General features: G+C 43.3%; 1 protein-coding gene across 1 annotated transcript in view; it reads right to left on the bottom strand.

Moving 5' to 3' along the window:
* Nucleotides 1-19,329, bottom strand: part of LOC115225075 (suppressor of tumorigenicity 7 protein homolog) — a 71,655-nt gene that overhangs the window by 21,119 nt on the left and 31,207 nt on the right. Inside the window, exons 4-9 of the mRNA XM_036513983.1 lie at nt 18,399-18,569; nt 17,286-17,364; nt 13,344-13,398; nt 9,687-9,786; nt 7,699-7,796; nt 5,360-5,474 (exon numbers count right to left, since the gene is read on the bottom strand). Coding sequence (XP_036369876.1) covers nt 5,360-5,474; nt 7,699-7,796; nt 9,687-9,786; nt 13,344-13,398; nt 17,286-17,364; nt 18,399-18,569 — 618 coding nt within the window. The remainder of the gene's footprint in view (nt 1-5,359; nt 5,475-7,698; nt 7,797-9,686; nt 9,787-13,343; nt 13,399-17,285; nt 17,365-18,398; nt 18,570-19,329) is intronic.

Raw genomic sequence — 19,329 nt, 5'->3', positions numbered from 1 at the left:
GACTGAGACCTTTAGCAATGACTGAGACCTTTAGCAATGACTGAGACCTTTAGCAATGGACTGAGACTTTAGCAATGACTGAGACCTTTAGCAATGGACTGAGACCTTTAGCAATGACTGAGACCTTTAGCAATGACTGAGAGACTTTAGCAATGACTGAGACCTTTTGCAATGGACTGAGACCTTTAGCAATGACTGAGACCTTTAGCAATGGACTGAGACCTTTAGCAATGGACTGAGACCTTTAGCAATGACTGAGACCTTTAGCAATGGACTGAGACCTTTAGCAATGACCGAGACCTTAGCAATGGACTGAGACCTTTAGCAATGACTGAGACCTTTAGCAATGGACTGAGACCTTAGCAATGACTGAGACCTTTAGCAATGGACTGAGACCTTAGCAATGACTGAGACCTTTAGCAATGGACTGAGACCTTTAGCAAAGGACTGAGACCTTTAGCAATGACTGAGACCTTTAGCAATGACTGAGACCTTAGCATGACTGAGATTTAGCAATGGACTGAGACCTTTAGCAATGACTGAGACTTTAGCAATGGACTGAGACCTTTAGCAATGGACTGAGACCTTTGAGACCTTTAGCAATGACTGAGACCTTAGCAATGACTGAGACCTTTTGCAATGGACTGAGACCTTTAGCAATGACTCAGACCTTCAGCAATGACAGACCTTTAGCAATGGACTGAGACCTTTAGCAATGACTGAGACCTTTAGCAATGACTGAGACCTTTAGCAATGACTGAGACCTTTAGCAATAACTGAGACCTTTTGCAATGGACTGAGACCTTTAGCAATGACTGAGACCTTTAGCAATGGACTGAGACCTTTAGCAATGACTGAGACCTTTAGCAATGGACTGAGACCTTTAGCAATGGACTGAGACCTTTAGCAATGACTGAGACCTTTAGCAATGACTGAGACCTTTAGCAATGACTGAGACATTTAGCAATGGACTGAGACCTTTAGCAATGACTGAGACCTTTAGCAATGGACTGAGACTTTAGCAATGACTGAGACCTTTAGCAATGACTGAGACCTTTAGCAATGACTGAGACCTTTTGCAATGGACTGAGACTTTAGCAATGACTGAGACCTTCAGCAATGACAGACCTTTAGCAATGGACTGAGACCTTTAGCAATGACTGAGACCTTTAGCAATGACTGAGACCTTTAGCAATAACTGAGACCTTTTGCAATGGACTGAGACCTTAGCAATGACTGAGACCTTCAGCAACGACTGAGACCTTTAGCAATGACTGAGACCTTTAGCAATGGACTGAGACCTTTAGCAATGACTGAGACCTTTAGCAATGGACTGAGACCTTTAGCAATGACTGAGACCTTTAGCAATGACTGAGACCTTTAGCAATGACTGAGACCTTTTGCAATGGACTGAGACCTTTAGCAATGACTGAGACCTTTAGCAATGGACTGAGACCTTTAGCAATGACTGAGACCTTTAGCAATGGACTGAGACCTTTAGCAATGGACTGAGACCTTTAGCAATGACCGAGACCTTTAGCAATGGACTGAGACCTTTAGCAATGACTGAGACCTTTAGCAATGGACTGAGACCTTTAGCAATGACTGAGACCTTTAGCAATGGACTGAGACCTTTAGCAATGACTGAGACCTTTAGCAATAACTGAGACCTTTAGCAATGACTGAGACCTTTAGCAATGACTGAGACCTTTAGCAATGACTGAGACCTTTTGCAATGGACTGAGACCTTTAGCAATGGCTGAGACCTTTAGCAATGGACTGAGACCTTTAGCAATGACTGAGACCTTTAGCAATGGACTGAGACCTTTAGCAATGGACTGAGACCTTTAGCAATGACCGAGACCTTTAGCAATGGACTGAGACCTTTAGCAATGACTGAGACCTTTAGCAATGGCCTGAGACCTTTAGCAATGACTGAGACCTTTAGCAATGGACTGAGACCTTTAGCAATGACTGAGACCTTTAGCAATGGACTGAGACCTTTAGCAATGGACTGAGACCTTTAGCAATGACTGAGACCTTTAGCAATGACTGAGACCTTTAGCAATGACTGAGACATTTAGCAATGGACTGAGACCTTTAGCAATGACTGAGACCTTTAGCAATGGACTGAGACCTTTAGCAATGACTGAGACCTTCAGCAATGACTGAGACCTTTAGCAATGGACTGAGACCTTTAGCAATGGACTGAGACCTTTAGCAATGACCGAGACCTTTAGCAATGGACTGAGACCTTTAGCAATGACTGAGACCTTTAGCAATGGACTGAGACCTTTAGCAATGACTGAGACCTTTAGCAATGACTGAGACCTTTAGCAATGGACTGAGACCTTTAGCAATGACTGAGACCTTTAGCAATGACTGAGACCTTTTGCAATGGACTGAGACCTTTAGCAATGACTGAGACCTTCAGCAATGACAGACCTTTAGCAATGGACTGAGACCTTTAGCAATGACTGAGACCTTTAGCAATGACTGAGACCTTTAGCAATGACTGAGACCTTTAGCAATGACTGAGACCTTTAGCAATGACTGAGACCTTCAGCAATGACTGAGACCTTTAGCAATGGACTGAGACCTTTAGCAATGGACTGAGACCTTTAGCAATGGACTGAGACCTTTAGCAATGACCGAGACCTTTAGCAATGGACTGAGACCTTTAGCAATGACTGAGACCTTTAGCAATGGACTGAGACCTTTAGCAATGACTGAGACCTTTAGCAATGACTGAGACCTTTAGCAATGGACTGAGACCTTTAGCAATGACTGAGACCTTTAGCAATGGACTGAGACCTTTAGCAATGACTGAGACCTTTAGCAATGACTGAGACCTTTAGCAATGACTGAGACCTTTTGCAATGGACTGAGACCTTTAGCAATGACTGAGACCTTTAGCAATGGACTGAGACCTTTAGCAATGGACTGAGACCTTTAGCAATGACTGAGACCTTTAGCAATGGACTGAGACCTTTAGCAATGACTGAGACTTTAGCAATGACCGAGACCTTAGCAATGGACTGAGACCTTTAGCAATGACTGAGACCTTTAGCAATGGACTGAGACCTTTAGCAATGACTGAGACCTTTAGCAATGGACTGAGACCTTTAGCAATGACTGAGACCTTTAGCAATGGACTGAGACCTTTAGCAAAGGACTGAGACCTTTAGCAATGACTGAGACCTTTAGCAATGACTGAGACCTTCAGCAATGACTGAGACATTTAGCAATGGACTGAGACCTTTAGCAATGACTGAGACCTTTAGCAATGGACTGAGACCTTTAGCAATGACTGAGACCTTTAGCAATGACTGAGACCTTTAGCAATGACTGAGACCTTTTGCAATGGACTCAGACCTTTAGCAATGACAGACCTTTAGCAACGGACTGAGACCTTTAGCAATGGACTGAGACCTTTAGCAATGACTGAGACCTTTAGCAATGACTGAGACCTTTAGCAATGACTGAGACCTTTAGCAATGACTGAGACCTTTAGCAATGACTGAGACCTTTAGCAATGACTGAGACCTTCAGCAATGACTGAGACCTTTAGCAATGACTGAGACCTTTAGCAATGGACTGAGACCTTTAGCAATGACTGAGACCTTTAGCAATGACTGAGACCTTCAGCAATGACTGAGACCTTTAGCAATGACTGAGACCTTTAGCAATGACTGAGACCTTTAGCAATGGACTGAGACCTTTAGCAATGACTGAGACCTTTAGCAATGGACTGAGACCTTTAGCAATGACTGAGACCTTCAGCAATGACTGAGACCTTTAGCAATGACTGAGACCTTCAGCAATGACTGAGACCTTTAGCAATGGACTGAGACCTTCAGCAATGACTGAGACCTTTAGCAATGACTGAGACCTTTAGCAATGGACTGAGACCTTTAGCAATGGACTGAGACCTTTAGCAATGACTGAGACCTTCAGCAATGACTGAGACCTTCGGCAATGACTGAGACCTTTAGCAATGGACTGAGACCTTTAGCAATGACTGAGACCTTTAGCAATGACTGAGACCTTTAGCAATATGCTGTGCTCAAGAAGAAGACCCATCAAGCCAAACCAAAACATAGTCATGGCAGATACTGGAGCAAAAGCACCCATTATACTCTTGGAGTGGTTGGTGTCAGGAAGGGCATCTAGCCATAGAAACCCTGCCAAATCAAACTGGAGTCTGGTGCAACCCCTCAGCTTACCAGCCCTGGCCAAACTGTCCATCCCATGTCAACATGGACAATGGACATTAAATGATGTTGATGATTATGAAGGTGTATACCCATACATATAAATCTGCTATAATTTAACTGACAGACTGCTCTTCGCCGTACGTGTGTGTGTGTGTGTGTGTGTGAAGGAAACTCCTGAAGAAGATGAAATATGAGCATTTAGTTCTTTTGATGAACATCATCATCATCATCATTGTTTAGCGTCCGCTTCCAATGCTAGCATGGGTTGGACGGTTCAACTGGGGTCTGGGAAGCCAGTAGGCTGCGCCAGGCCCATTCTGATCTGGCAATATTTCTACAGATGGATGCCCTTCCTAACACCAATCACTCCGTGAGTGTAGTGGGTGCTTTTTACACGCCACCAGCACGGGGGCCAGGCCAGGCTGGCAACGGCCACGAATGGATGGTTCTCTTATGTGCCACCGGCACTGGTAACTCAGCTGCAATTTCCATTGATCGATTCTGATTCTCACTTGCCTCAACAGGTCTTCACAAGTAGAGTTTTGTGTCCCAAGAAGGAAAGGTATGCATAAGTGGACTGGCTACATCCCGTGTAGAAGGCCACGGGTTATGGTCTCACTTGTCCTGCCGGGTCTTCTCACACACAGCATACTTCCAGAGGTCTCGGTCTCTAGTCATTTCCTCAGTGAGACCTGCATAAATGATTTGTTCATATTATTCAAATGCCTTTTGTCACACCTTAGCTCACCTATCCCTCCATCAAATCGACATTGTCTGGACAGGTGCAACAGGTATTCCACACATCAGGTGTTGAAGTGATTGCAGAGCAATGTGAGATGAAGTGTTTTGCCCAAGAACACAATGCCCCACCCACCCATAATCTAAGCATAATGAGTGCAACACCCTACCTGCTAGGCCAGGGGTCACCAAACCTTTTTTCACGGTCTACCATAAAATATTTCCCTTTCATAGTGTAGGACACAAGCTGTGTATACAACAGGGACCAGTCCTATCAACAGCTATTTCTCCCTGGATTGTTAATCATATCCCTGCTGTTAAGTCTGAGTACAGCAAAAGTAAAAATGATGATGATGATGATGTTGAGATAAGCTAAACATGTAGAAGATGAATATTTCACTGACCATCATATTTTGCTAATACTGCTTGTACGTCTGAGTAAGCCTGAAGTTCCAGAAGGGCTTCAATGAGGTTTTCATGGATTGTGAAGAGATTCATCATTGGGAATTCCTTCATTAACTGAAACGAGATTCATAAAGATGGAGGCAGTTGATTGGACTGAATTGAAAGAGAAAAAAAAGGGGTCGAAGTATGTAACGTGAAAAAGAAATAAAACTGAAACAGGCAAAGGAGTTGTGCTGACAGAGCAAAAGAGATGGGTTGAAGCATCTAAGATGAAAAATGAAAGGCTGAAACAGGCAATAGGGATGTGTTGACAGAAAAAAAAAAAAGGGTTGGTTGAAACATAAAGAAGGATAAACAGAAAGATAGAAATGGGATCAAATTGGGTGGGCAAAAAAAAATTAGGGTTTGAAACATGGAATATAGAAAGGTGAAACGAGTGGCTGTGTGGTAAGTAGCTTGCTAACCAACCACATGGTTCCGGGTTCAGTCCCACTGTGTGGCATTTTGGCAAGTGTCTTCTGCTATAGCCCCGGGCCAACCAATGCCTTGTGAGTGGATTTGGCAGACGGAAACTGAAAGAAGCCCGTCGTATATATATATATATATATATATATATATATATATATATATATATATATGTGTGTGTGTGTGTGTGTTTGTGTGTCTGTGTTTGTCCCCCTAGCATTGCTTGACAACCGATGCTGGTGTGTTTACGTCCCCGTCACTTAGCAGTTCGGCAAAAGAGGCCGATAGAATAAGTACCAGGCTTACAAAGAATAAGTCCTGGGGTCGATTTGCTCGACTAAAGGCGGTGCTCCAGCATGGCTGCAGTCAAATGACTGAAACAAGTAAAAGAGTAAAAGAGGTGATAGGGCTGTGTTGCTAAACAAAAAAAAAGGGCTGGACGGGACCCCAAAAACTCAAAACATGGTAATGCTGGTTATTACCGTTCATCTCTCTATTTCAAATATTACAAGTTTGTCACTCAACCTACAAAATCTAAGTTGTGAAATTTACTTTCACTGATTTCTTCACAAGAGGAAACAGAATTGAATTCTTAAGAATAAAATCTTGACTCTATAGGCCATAACCAAAAAAACAACAACAATATCTGATGGTTTAACAATTCTGCTAATCTACTGCTTTTGTACACGAGATTAGAGATATAATCTCTATATCTTTAATGTCACAACTGGCACAAATCTGCCCTCAGGTGTTGGTGCCACATGAAAAGCAACGTGTAAAGTGATTGGTGTTAGGAAGGCATCAAACCACGGAAACCATGTCAAAACAGATAATGGAGCCTGGTAATTTAATTTAATTTTTATTGGTTCAAAAAGCAAAAGCAAGGCCATGTAGGGGGACATGGAGTTATGTACAGGGAGGGTGTTCATGTAAAGAGTTCAGGCCACTTGAGGTCAAGGGAGACTTTGAACCGAGCGGTCGTCGGCATCTCCACCATCTCGTCCGGCAACTTATTCCATGGATCCGCAACCCGGACGGAGAAAGCCCCTCTCCTTCGATTGAGATGAAATCGTCGCAGATAGAGCTTTTCGGAGTGACCCCGCAGCCGACACTCTGGAACAGGAATGAAGAACAGCTCTTTCGAGAGGTTACACTTTCCGCTTATAATGTTGTGAGCAAGAATGAGATCGCCACGGCGTCGTCGTTTTTCTAGAGAATAAAGGTCAAGCGTCTTCAGCCTTTCTTTATAAGACAAATGCTTGAGACCAAGAACCATGTGGGTAGCCAGCTTCTGGACTCTTTCGAGATGATGTATGCCTTTGAAGAGATAAGGAGAAGAGGCTTGAATCCTGTACTCCAGTATGGGTCTCACCAGCGTGACATAGAGCGGTAGGAATATGGCTGCTGTGAGCATTCCGAATGACCGTCGAATCAAGAACAGAACTCCGCGTGCTTTGTTGGCAGCATGGACGCACTGGGCCGAAGGTGAAAAGGAGGAATCCACCAAGATACCCAGGTCCTTTACCTGATCGGTCCTCTCCAGCAGCAGACGACCCGGCTCGAAATCAAGTTGAGCTGCAGGAGAGGAGCCAACAGGCAGATGACAAGACCCAGCCTCAACAGATCCTGTCATTGCCAGCTGCTGTCAAACTGTCCAGTCTAAGCCAGCACAAAAACAGACAGTAAATGATGATAATAAAAATACAGCACCACCCACTCAGCCCCCAACACTGTGTTGTATGTAAGAGGGTCCAGAGAAATCTCATATTGTTCTAGAAAGTTCCAGAAAATCCCAGCAAGTTTCAGAATGTTCCAGAAAGTCCCAGAAGATTGCAGAATATTTAAGAATGCTTGAAAAATCATTGATACTTACATCTCTCATCATTTTCACAGCTTCTTTTGTCCGACCGAGTTTCCGTGCACACATAGCTAGCCGTCTTTTGATGTAGACTAGAACATTGGTGTCTCTTCCTGAAAGACAGAGATAAGAGAAGGTGGTTTCATCGATGCTGGATGTGTGAATAACTGAAGGGGGTCTTTTACCCTTAAATGTGTGTGTGTGTGTGTGTGTGTGTGTGTGTGTGTGTGTGTGTGTGTGTGTGTGTGTGTGTGTGTGGTGTGTGTGTGTGTGTGTATATATATATATATATATATATATATATATATATATATATATATATATATATATATATATTAGAAGAAATGAGGTAATCAGAAAATCGGATGGCTTATATTTACAGATATTTATTTATATATTACATTTTTTACATATATATCATGTCATTTAGATCATTAGCGCTTTCTCCCATCCATTCTAGTGGGGTTTTCAAATCAAAATAAATTCCTTTGTGGGGAATTTTAATCATTTTATAGAGTTTCGTAATGGTGGGGGAGGAAAAGTATATATATATATATATAATCAATATAGGGTGGCAAGGAAAATTTTGTATACACTCTCGGAGTGGTTGGCATTAGGAAGGGCATCCAGCTGTAGAAACTGCCAATCAGATTGGAGCCTGGTGCAACCATCTGGCTCACCAGCCTCCAGTCAAACTGTCCAACCCACGCCAGCATGGAAAGTAGACTTTAAACGATGATATATATATATATATGTATATATATACACATATTATATACATATATACACACACACACACATATATATTGGAAGTGTTGTGATGACTGAGTAACCACTTCAATCCATTTCACTCAGACAAGCATCTCGTGTTTGCTCCTACCCTCATCCATTGATGCTGACATCATACATAGCCCCTACAAGTCATTCCGCACTGAGCTCAAGTGAACCCTCCAACACCAGCAGCAGCCCAGCCATCTGGATGTTGGGGTCCACAATGCTGAGTGAGCCCACTTGTCAGCCCCTTATGCACTCAGCTACACAAAGAGCGTAAGACACACACACAAGTCACCGCCAACGACAACAACATCATTTTACATGAATCAAACATTGCAGGTTCACTAATTAGATACAATCAGCAGTTTTAATGAGTGTACATCAGTGGTTTTCAACCAGGGTTCCGCCAGAAGTTGCAAAACTGCTAAAATCGGCAGTAATTTTTAAGATATGTGTGCATAAGACTATTAAATTATTGCACAGGGGTTCCTCGAGCCAGTGGAATGCTTCCTTGGGGTTCCGCTCCAGCAAAAAGTTTGAAAAGCACTGGTGTAGACTGTTGGAATAAAGGAAGAGTTGAGAAGGGGCGAGAGGACCTGAAGCACTGACTCAAGAACAAAGTCACGTCCAACCCATGCCAGCATGGAAGAAGTGTAAACAGTAACAAGGATGAAACACCAATCTACTCACCAACACTACTACCATCACCACCACCATCAGTGACAACCCTAACCATGCAACAACTTGTACTGGGTTACATTTTATCAGTGATGCATAAGAGTGACCTGACCACTGCACATTACCCCTTCTATACTCCACTGAGCTCCACACTCCACCCAATGCCACACACCACCTGACACTTCACTCCACCTAACATCACACTCCACTTGGATCCACACACCACCAAATGCCACACTACACTCAATGTCACACTCCACCTGATGCTACACTACACTCAATGTCACACTCCACCCGATGTGACACTACACTCAATGTCACACTCCACTCAATGTCACACTACACTCAATGTCACACTACACTCAATGTCACACTCCACCCAATCCCACACTACACTCAATGTCACACTCCACCCGATGCCACACTCCACCCAATGCCACACTCCACTCAATGTCACACTCCACCCGATGTCACACTCCACCTGATGCCACACTACACTCAATATCACACTCCACTCAATGTCACACTCCATTCCACATCAGTCTACTTACTGTGTGCGGTGTCATGCATCAGTGACTGCTGACATGTCTGTTGTGACTTTTTATAGTTGATCTCTGCATATTTGTATGCTTGCTTGAATAATTTCTCAGCCTGAAATTATATAGACATGTTTGCATATATAAACATATACAGATATGTGTGTGTGTGTAAATATATATATATACATAAGAAATACTAAATTTCTAAATCTCTCGTAGAGACATGTACGGTGGTGGGGCGATAGAATGGTTGTATACTGTCAATCTAATACGAACGTGACAGTAGGGGGGTACACCACCGCTGTATAGCCCTAGGAAGCATCGACGCCTCCTGATGGCTTTGACACATTGAAAAATGTGTCAAAGCCATCAGGAGGTGTCGATGCTTCCTAGGGCTATACAGCGGTGGTGTACCCCCTACTGTCACGTTTGTCAAAGCCATCAGGAGGCGTTCGATGCTTCCTAGGGCTATACAGCGGTGGTGTACCCCCTACTGTCACGTTCGTCAAAGCCATCAGGAGGCGTTCGATGCTTCCTAGGGCTATACAGCGGTGGTGTACCCCCTACTGTCACGTTCGTATTAGATTGACAGTATACAACCATTCTATATATATATATATATTATATGTAGAAAAATACAAACTGGGACGAGAACGTAAAACATTTAGAAGACGATACAAAAAACACGGACGGGACATTCGAAGCCTTCAATCTTCAGTCAAGAACCGGATCATCCTAGCAATTTTGGCTGATTAATCTTGAGATCGCTCCGATGCGGCCAGCCCCAAGGAAAAACTAAGCTACGAGCATTAGATTTCTTGGAAAAAGGATCGAATGTATACGAAACAGGGACAGAAAAACGGACGATGTTACACGAATATAAGAAACAAAAAACAATAATGGTAAAAAATTGAGATTTTTTTTTCATTACAAAACAATTAAAAGCATTGAAAAAAAAAAGCAAAACAACTTTAAGGACATTCAAACATTTTTTATTCAAAGTGGACCACAACAGGCGACAATTCACTTTACTTTGAATAGCTACGGCAAACTTCGTTAACCATTCAGCTATGCTCGTTCTCTTTCAACTGGAATCTAACCCCTGACCAACCCTAAAACGCAATTGTCTTTAAAATAATATACACCGTATATCATTGAAAAATATTTCCTAAGCTCCAGTAGGGGCTCGCTATTAACTTAGTTTTTGCAGTGTTGCGCCAATCAGCTCATTTGCATACGCAAGTCGCTGTAGGATCAACTACTTACAACTGGCTAGCGTGGATGCGTGCACCGGGTCCAGACCAAGCGACTAGTACCCACTTCCCACAGGTTGGGCAACCATATATTTTCTTTGCAGTAGCACACCTTTTTCTGTCTTCATTCCTGATCTCTCTCTCTCTCTCTGGCAGGATAATCTTGTACTTCCTCTACAGCAAGACACCTGTATCTGTCTCACAATAACCTTTGCATCATCACCTCTCCCAATGCCTCCTCCCCTCTTAAATGTTTTGTCGTGCAAATACCTGGTGACCCCGTCAGTACAGGTGCCACTTTAAAAAGCACCCAGCAACCACTCTATTGAGTGGTTGCTGTTAGGAAGGGCATGCAGCTGTAAAAATCCAGCCAAATCAGTCACAGAAGTCTGGTGCCGGCTTCGCTGTGGCCAGCTTTTGTGGTACCATCCCACCCATGCTAGAATGGAATACTCTTTTACTTGTTTCAGTCATTTGACTGCGGCCATGCTGGAGCACCGCCTTTAGTCGAGCAACTCGATCCCGGGACTTATTCTTTTTGTAAGCCCAGTACTTATTCTATCGGTCTGTTTTGCTGAACCGCTAAGTGACGGGGCCAACCAAAGCCTTGTGAGTGGATTTGGTAGACGGAAACTGAAAGAAGCCCGTCGTATATATGTATATATATATATATGTTTATATGTATGTGTGTATGTGTTTGTGTGTCTGTGTTTGTCCCCCTAGCATTGCTTGACAACCGATGCTGGTGTGTTTATGTCCCCATTACTTAGCAGTTCGGCAAAAGAGACCGATAGAATAAGTACTGTGCTTACAAAAGAATAAGTCCCGGGGTCGAGTTGCTCGATTAAAGGTGGTGCTCCAGCATGGCCGCAGTCAAATGACTGAAACAAGTAAAAGAGTAAGAGAGTGCGTGTGTGTATTTGTGTGTCTGTGCTTGTTCTGCACTGCCATCACTTGACAAGTGTTGAGAGGGATTCTTTGGCATTTGAGGAAATGTAACAAAAGCAAAGTTTGAAAGAAATATTACCCTATTTTCCATACTTTTTAGGGATATGCAAACAGGAAACAACATCCAAGGACAAAGACCGTGTTACACAGTGCTATCTGTTACTGCATAACTTTCACAATTGTGGTTCTTTGCATCCTGTGGTGGATGCTCCAAGAGAATTTAGATGTTTAACGGCAATGGATCATCAAAGGGAACTTTTATTGCATTACTTCACAGGGATCAGCAGAAGAAGAAAGAGAAGAAGAAGAAAGAGAAGAGGGAGAAGAAGAAAAGAAGAAGAAGGAGAAGAAGAAGAAAAGAAGAAGAAGAAGAAGAAGAAGAAGAAGAAGAAGAAAAGAAGAAGAAGAAGGAGGAGGAGGAGCAGAAGAAGAAGAAAGAGAAGGAGAAGAAGAAAGAGAAGAAGCAGGAGGAGGAGGAGCAGAAGAAGAAGAAAGAGAAGGAGGAGGAGAAGGAGAAGAAAGAGAAGAAGAAGGAGAAGCAGGAGGAGGAGCAGCAGAAGAAGAAGCAGGAGAAGGAGAAGAAGGAGAAGGAGAAGAAGAATGAGAAGAAGCATCATCATCATCAGTAATGTTAGTGGAATCCCTTATTTGGTGAGTGTGGAGGGAAGGCTGTGTTGCCAAGCGTCCTTCACTGCTGTGGATGCTGCAGGGTGATAAGAGGCTGGCATTCAAATTGAGTTGAAATATTTTAGTTCACTGCAGATATCAACTGGACAATAAGGTCTACTCTTTTACTTGTTTCAGTCATTTGACTGCGGCCATGCTGGAGCACCGCCTTTAATCGAGCAACTCGACCCCAGGACTTATTCTTTTTGTAAGACCAGTACTTATTCTATCGGTCTCTTTTGCCGAACCGCTAAGTAATGGGGACATAAACACACCAGCATCGGTTGTCAAGCAATGCTAGGGGGACAAACACACATACACACACACATATATATATATATATACATATATACGACGGGCTTCTTTCAGTTTCCATCTACCAAATCCACTCACAAGGCTTTGGTGGGCCCGGGGCTATAGTAGAAGACACTTGCCCAAGGTGCCACGCAGTGGGACTGAACCCGGAACCATGTGGTTGGTAAACAAGCTACTTACCACATAGCCACTCCTGCGCCTGTGACTTTTGTATTTGCATCCCTTTGATGGTGTGTCTGGAGGAAGCCCAATGTCTCTGTAAGGACTACAGAGATCCAATGAATTATAACTAAAGCGTTGCCTTGGTGATCAGCTGTGATTAAGCATCCAGTTGCATGTGGAGCATCCACTACAGAGGATGCTGATAAGCACAACGGGGAAAGGTGTGAATGAACTAATAATCCTTTCGACTATGGGCACAAAGCTCGAAACGTGTGGGGTGGTGGTGGTGGGATTTAGTTTAGAGAAAGGTGGATAAGGCAGTTACCTCGGCAACAGACTGTGACTCCTCTTCAGCCAACAAGATGAGGGACGTAGCACACCTGGAGAGTGAATAAAAGAGACATTAGTTTGATCTTGAGAAACTGATAAACATGCAGAGGGAGAAATACAGTAATAGCAATAAGTTGGTTGAGGGCTGGAGTCTGCAGAATGGGGATGATGATGATGACATAAAGATTTTGAAACAGAAATTAGCAAAATGTAGAATTAATGTCAATAGGGTTAATACAGGTAATTTTTTCTTTATAGCCTGCTTTAAGTAAGGCAGAGTTATAAAATTCAGCTTTATCATTGAATGCATCAACATTAACAGAAAATCTAGAAAGTCTAACTGAAATGTTCCTAATAGCCTTAGAGTGGTTACTGAAAGAACTAATATATTTTAAATTAATTGAGGGTTTATGGCAAGTATGACTCATTATGCGTGTTAAGGGCAATATCCAAAAAGTTGGCTTTAGTTATATCACTGGCAATAACAATTCCTAAGCCCATGTTTTGGAAAAATTTAAGCTATTTTAGGCGCAGGAGTGGCTGTGTGGTAAGTAGCTTGCTAACCAACCACATGGTTCCGGGTTCAGTCCCACTGCGTGGCATCTTGGGCAAGTGTCTCCTACTATAGCCCCGGGCCGACCAATGCCTTGTGAGTGGATTTGGTAGACGGAAACTGAAAGAAGCCTGTCGTATATATGTATGTATGTATATATATATATATATATATATATATATATATATATATATATATATATATATATATATGAGTGTATATGTTTGTGTGTCTGTGTTTGTCCCCCTAGCATTGCTTGACAACCAATGCTGGTTTGTTTACGTCCCCGTCACTTAGCAGTTCAGCAAAAGAGACCGATAGAATAAGTACTGGGCTTACAAAGAATAAGTCCTGGGGTCGGGTTGCTCGACTAAAGGCGGTGCTCCAGCATGGCCACAGTCACATGACTGAAGCAAGGAAAAGAATATTCTTAACCCTTTGTAATTTTTGGTTAGTGTCGCCTTACTGGCACTTATGCCTGTGCTAGCGAGGTCATTGCCAGTACCACCTGACTGGCCCCTGCGCAGGTGACAAGTAAAAAGCACCCACTACACTCTCAGAGTGGTTGGCGTTAAGAAGGGCATTCAGCCTTAGAAACTCTGCCAGATCAAAACTGGAGCATGGTGCAGCCATCTGGTTGCCAGCCCTCAGTCAAAACCGTCCAACCCATGCCAGCATGGAAAACGGACGTTAAACGATGATGATGATGATGAGTAGATAATCATCACGAAATAGACCACCATTGATGCTTGGGAATTGGTCAGCCATCGCATAAAGGATATATATACTGACTAGATCAGCGATTTGTGTTGAATCAGAACTTCCCACCGTGACATCAAAACTGTTAGGTGTCTCTTTACGGATCCAGGCTGCCAACACGACATGCTTGGTGAGGCCTGCTTAATTGTGAGCTGGCCAGAGTGCCTTGTTGAATGCAATTGAGTTGATGGAGGAAGAGACACTAGAAATGTCAAACTGGATAAATTTAGTGCACTTCTTGCTATTAATAAAACTAAAACAGTCGACAACTTGGAACAAATTAGAAACATATTTATTTATCTATATATATGCACATATACATACATATAAACATATATACACACTCACACACACACATATATATATATATTCTCTTTTTACTCTTTTACTTGTTTCAGTCATTTGACTGCGGCCATGCTGGAGCACCGCCTTTTAGTCGAGCAAATCGACCCCGGGACTTATTCTTTGTAAGCCCAGTACTTATTCTATCGGTCTCTTTTGCCGAACCGCTAAGTGACGGGGATGTAAACACACCAGCATCGGTTGTCAAGCAATGCTAGGGGGACAAACACAGATACACAAACATATACACACACATACATATATATATATATATACGAAAATTTAACCTTTTAGGCTACTTTCAAGCCTTCGCCATAACTTGATTTATCTTTCCTATCTCTCTCTCTACGAAATTTAACCTTAGGCTACCTCAAGCCGTAATCCCATCTTTCCCCATCTTCCGCCATCGGCGGTCTTTCCTCCTCTTCTTCTTCTTATGCTAAAACTTGAAAATCGCCATTACCATTACGATTCTGCAATTAAATTCCCAATTCAACTTACTTTCTTCTTCAATTTCAACTCCCGGTCGATGCCCGCAGCAAGTTCTTAAAAATTTATCTTACTATTTTATTTTTCCATACATAGCGCGACATACATTCATTCGTTGTTACTACGTTTATTCATACATTGATAACTTGATTCGTCTTACCCACCCATCTCACTCACTACGAAAATTTAACCTTTTAGCTACTTTCAAGCCTTCGCCATAACTTGATTTATCTTCCTATCTCTCTCTCTACGAATTTAACCTTAGGCTACCTCAAGCCGTAATCCCATCTATCCCATCTTTCCGCCATCGGCGGTCTTTCCTCCTCTTCTTCTTCTTATGCTAAAACTTGAAAATCGCCATTACCATTACGATTCTGCAATTTAATTCCCAATTCAACTTACTTTCTTCTTCAATTTCAACTCCCGGTCGATGCCCGCAGCAAGTTCTTAAAAATTTATCTTACTATTTTATTTTTCCATACATAGCGCGACATACATTCATTCGTTGTTACTACGTTTATTCATACATTGATAACTTGATTCGTCTTACCCATCTCACTCACTACGAAAATTTAACCTTTTAGGCTACTTTCAAGCCTTCGCCATAACTTGATTTATCTTTCCTATCTCTCTCTCTACGAAATTTAACCTTAGGCTACCTCAAGCCGTAATCCCATCTATCCCCATCTTTCCGCCATCGGCGGTGCGCCCCCCACCCCACCCCCACCACCAATACCGATGAACACTGTTCTCACCCCCACCACCAATACCGGTGAACACTGTTCTCACCCCCACCACCAATACCGGTGAACACTGTTCTCACCCCCACCACCAATACTGGTGAACACTGTTCTCACCCCCACCACCAATACCAGTATACCCTGTTCTCACCATCTACACCGGATACGCCCTACTCATCTACACCGGATACGCCCTACTCCCTCCTCCTCCCCCCACTACCCCTTCTCCTCATATGCTTTCACTGTGAAAAGACAAGCTGCTAGCGCCATAGCTCATCAACTGCCCACCGATCTTACGCTTCCTCCTGACACTGCCTCAATCCGACCATCCCCTTTTAGTACCCTCCCGCCTCGTAATATCCTACGTTTTTATTTCTTACGAACCTACACCAACCCTTCCTGCCATCGTTCCTCCTTACCCCAACCTTCCCCACTGGTTACTCCCCTATATTACCCACCTCAACTGGACCCCCTCTCCCCAACTCTTAAAATGCTCGAACCGATCGTGACCGATGCCGGACCCTCCGGCCCCTGTGCAGGTGGCACGTAAAAAGCACCCAATCCACTCACGGAGTGGTTGGCGTTAGGAAGGGCATCCAGCCGTAGAAACTCTGCCAGATTCAGACTGGAGCCTGGAGCGGCCCCTGGCTTCCCAGACCCGGTCGAACCGTCCAACCCGTGCTAGCGCGGAAAGCGGACGTTAAACGATGATGATGATGATGATACACAAACATACGACAGGCTTCTTTCAGTTTCCGTCTACCAAATCCACTCACAAGGCATTGGTCGGCCCGGGGCTATAGTAGGAGACACTTGCCCAAGATGCCACGCAGTGGGACTGAACCCGGAACCATGTGGTTGGTTAGCAAGCTACTTACCACACAGCCACTCCTGCGCATATATATATATATATATATACATACATACAACTGGAAAGGCAACTAACTGAAAAACAGTGTATCAAGAATAAGTATGCTTCCAACCCATGCAAGCATGGAAAAATAGACATAAAACGATAATTATGTTACAATATGAAAGTGAATGCCAGACTTACTCAGAGTTTTTTTCCAGGCCTCTGTGGGCCTCTCGTATTCTCACTTCTGGGTTCCTCTCTCGCCAGGCCATCTGCATAACTGAAGGGAAAGAGAGAAAGAGAGAGAGGTATGGTGGGAGGTGTGAGTGGGTAAAGGTAGCAAAGAGAATACACACATGCACGCACACACACACACACACACACACAGATATACATATGCAGACATATACACACACATACACAATTATCTACATACATACATATACACACACAAGGGATTAATTCTTTCACTTTTTTTTACTTGTTTCAATTATTTGACTGTAGCCATGCTGGAGCACCACCTTTAGTCAAACAAATCAAACCCCAGGACTTATTCTTTGTAAGCCTAGTACTTATTCTATCGATCTCTTCTGCTGAACTGCTACACTACGGGGGACTTAGCAGTCGTCAAAGTGATAGTGAGTGGACAAACACAGACACACAAAATGGGCTTCTTTCAGTTTCTATCTACCAAATCCATTGACCAGGCTTTGGTCAGCCTGCGGCTATAGTAGAAGACACTTGCCCAAGATGCCACGCAGTGGGACTGAACCCTGAACCATGTGGTTGGTAAGCAAGCTACTTACCACACAGCCACTCCTGCACCTACGCTGCAAAGTTCTTGGCTTGAGGTGAAAGAAAATCCAGGAGGATCAATTATTCAAGATTTTGTTCAACATATTCCCCTCTGAGGTTCACATAACACAGTGGTCCTTCAGTTTTTCTAAGACCTGTAAAAGAACTTGGAAGGTTAGGCCTCAAACCAGGCCTTTCACGAGACCTTAAATCCAGGAACTTTTCAGTACCCACCTCATACACACACACACACACACACAAATTTGCATACATGCATAACACACCTTCTAGGATTAGTTCTTCTTGTTTGTGGAACAAATCAGCTGGAGTCAGACTCAAGAAATCAATCCTTGTCTCATGTCATGAAGAACTGCCTCCACCTCCCTAAGATTCCATCAGAAGTTCAGAGCCCAAGGAAGGACACACACAGAAACAAACACACGAAATATATACATCATGCCCACCACCACCAACAACATCAACAACAGCCTCAGTAAAAACTGACAAAAGTGTACCCACTCTCATATTCCTGTTTGCCAGCATCTCCATCACATGTGAAGAACGTCTGGTGATCCTGCGCTGACAGGTTCATATCATAATAAGTGAGCGGCTCTTTGTCCATTTCCCATGTGAATCGCTGGTATTCCGCACCTCGAAAGAGGTTGAGTGGATTTCGCCATAGCTTACACTCTGTCGGATAGAAACAGCAGAAAGTAAGAAAAGACAATCAACAAAAAGAATCAAAGACATTTTCAAAGAGGAATATTTATGCCAGAAACCGGGAATTAATGTCAATATTTTTACTACAAAGAAGGCAGTCAGCTTGTAGAATTGTTTTTGTGTTGAATGAAATGCTTAGTGGTATTTCAACCGTCACAACATTCTGAGTTCAAATTCCACCAAAGTTGACTTTGCCTTTCGTCTTTTTGGGGTCAATAAATTAAGAACCATTGACACCCGGTGGCACATAAAAATTACCATCTGAATGTGTTCGAAGTCAGCCGCCCACCCTGACTGGCTCCTCCTGTGTTGGTGGCATGTAAAAAGCACCATCCAAACGTGGCTAGTGCCAGTGCCACCTGACTGGCTCCCATGCTGCTGGCACATAAAAAGCACCCACTACACTCACGGAGTGGTTGGCGTTAGGAAGGGCATCCAGCTGTAGAAACCTTGCCAGATCAGACTGGAACCTGGTGCAGCTTCCTAGCTTGCCAGTCTCCAGTCAAACCATCCAACCCATGCCAGCATGGAAAATGGACATTAAACGATAATGATGATGATGATGAAATACTGGGATCAATACAATTGACTGGTTTTTAATAAGAGACCCTTATTCACCATTCTTCAAACCTTAAAACTGCCATGCACAGTATAACCTTTAACTGACACGTAAGAGAACCATCCGAACGTGGCCGTTGCCAGCACTGCTCCGACTGGCCTCCGTGCCAGT

Source organism: Octopus sinensis, linkage group LG27 (genome assembly GCF_006345805.1).
Source record: "Octopus sinensis linkage group LG27, ASM634580v1, whole genome shotgun sequence".
NCBI classification, from domain to species: Eukaryota; Metazoa; Mollusca; class Cephalopoda; order Octopoda; family Octopodidae; genus Octopus; species Octopus sinensis.
This window is presented reverse-complemented; position numbering and strand designations above follow the sequence as displayed.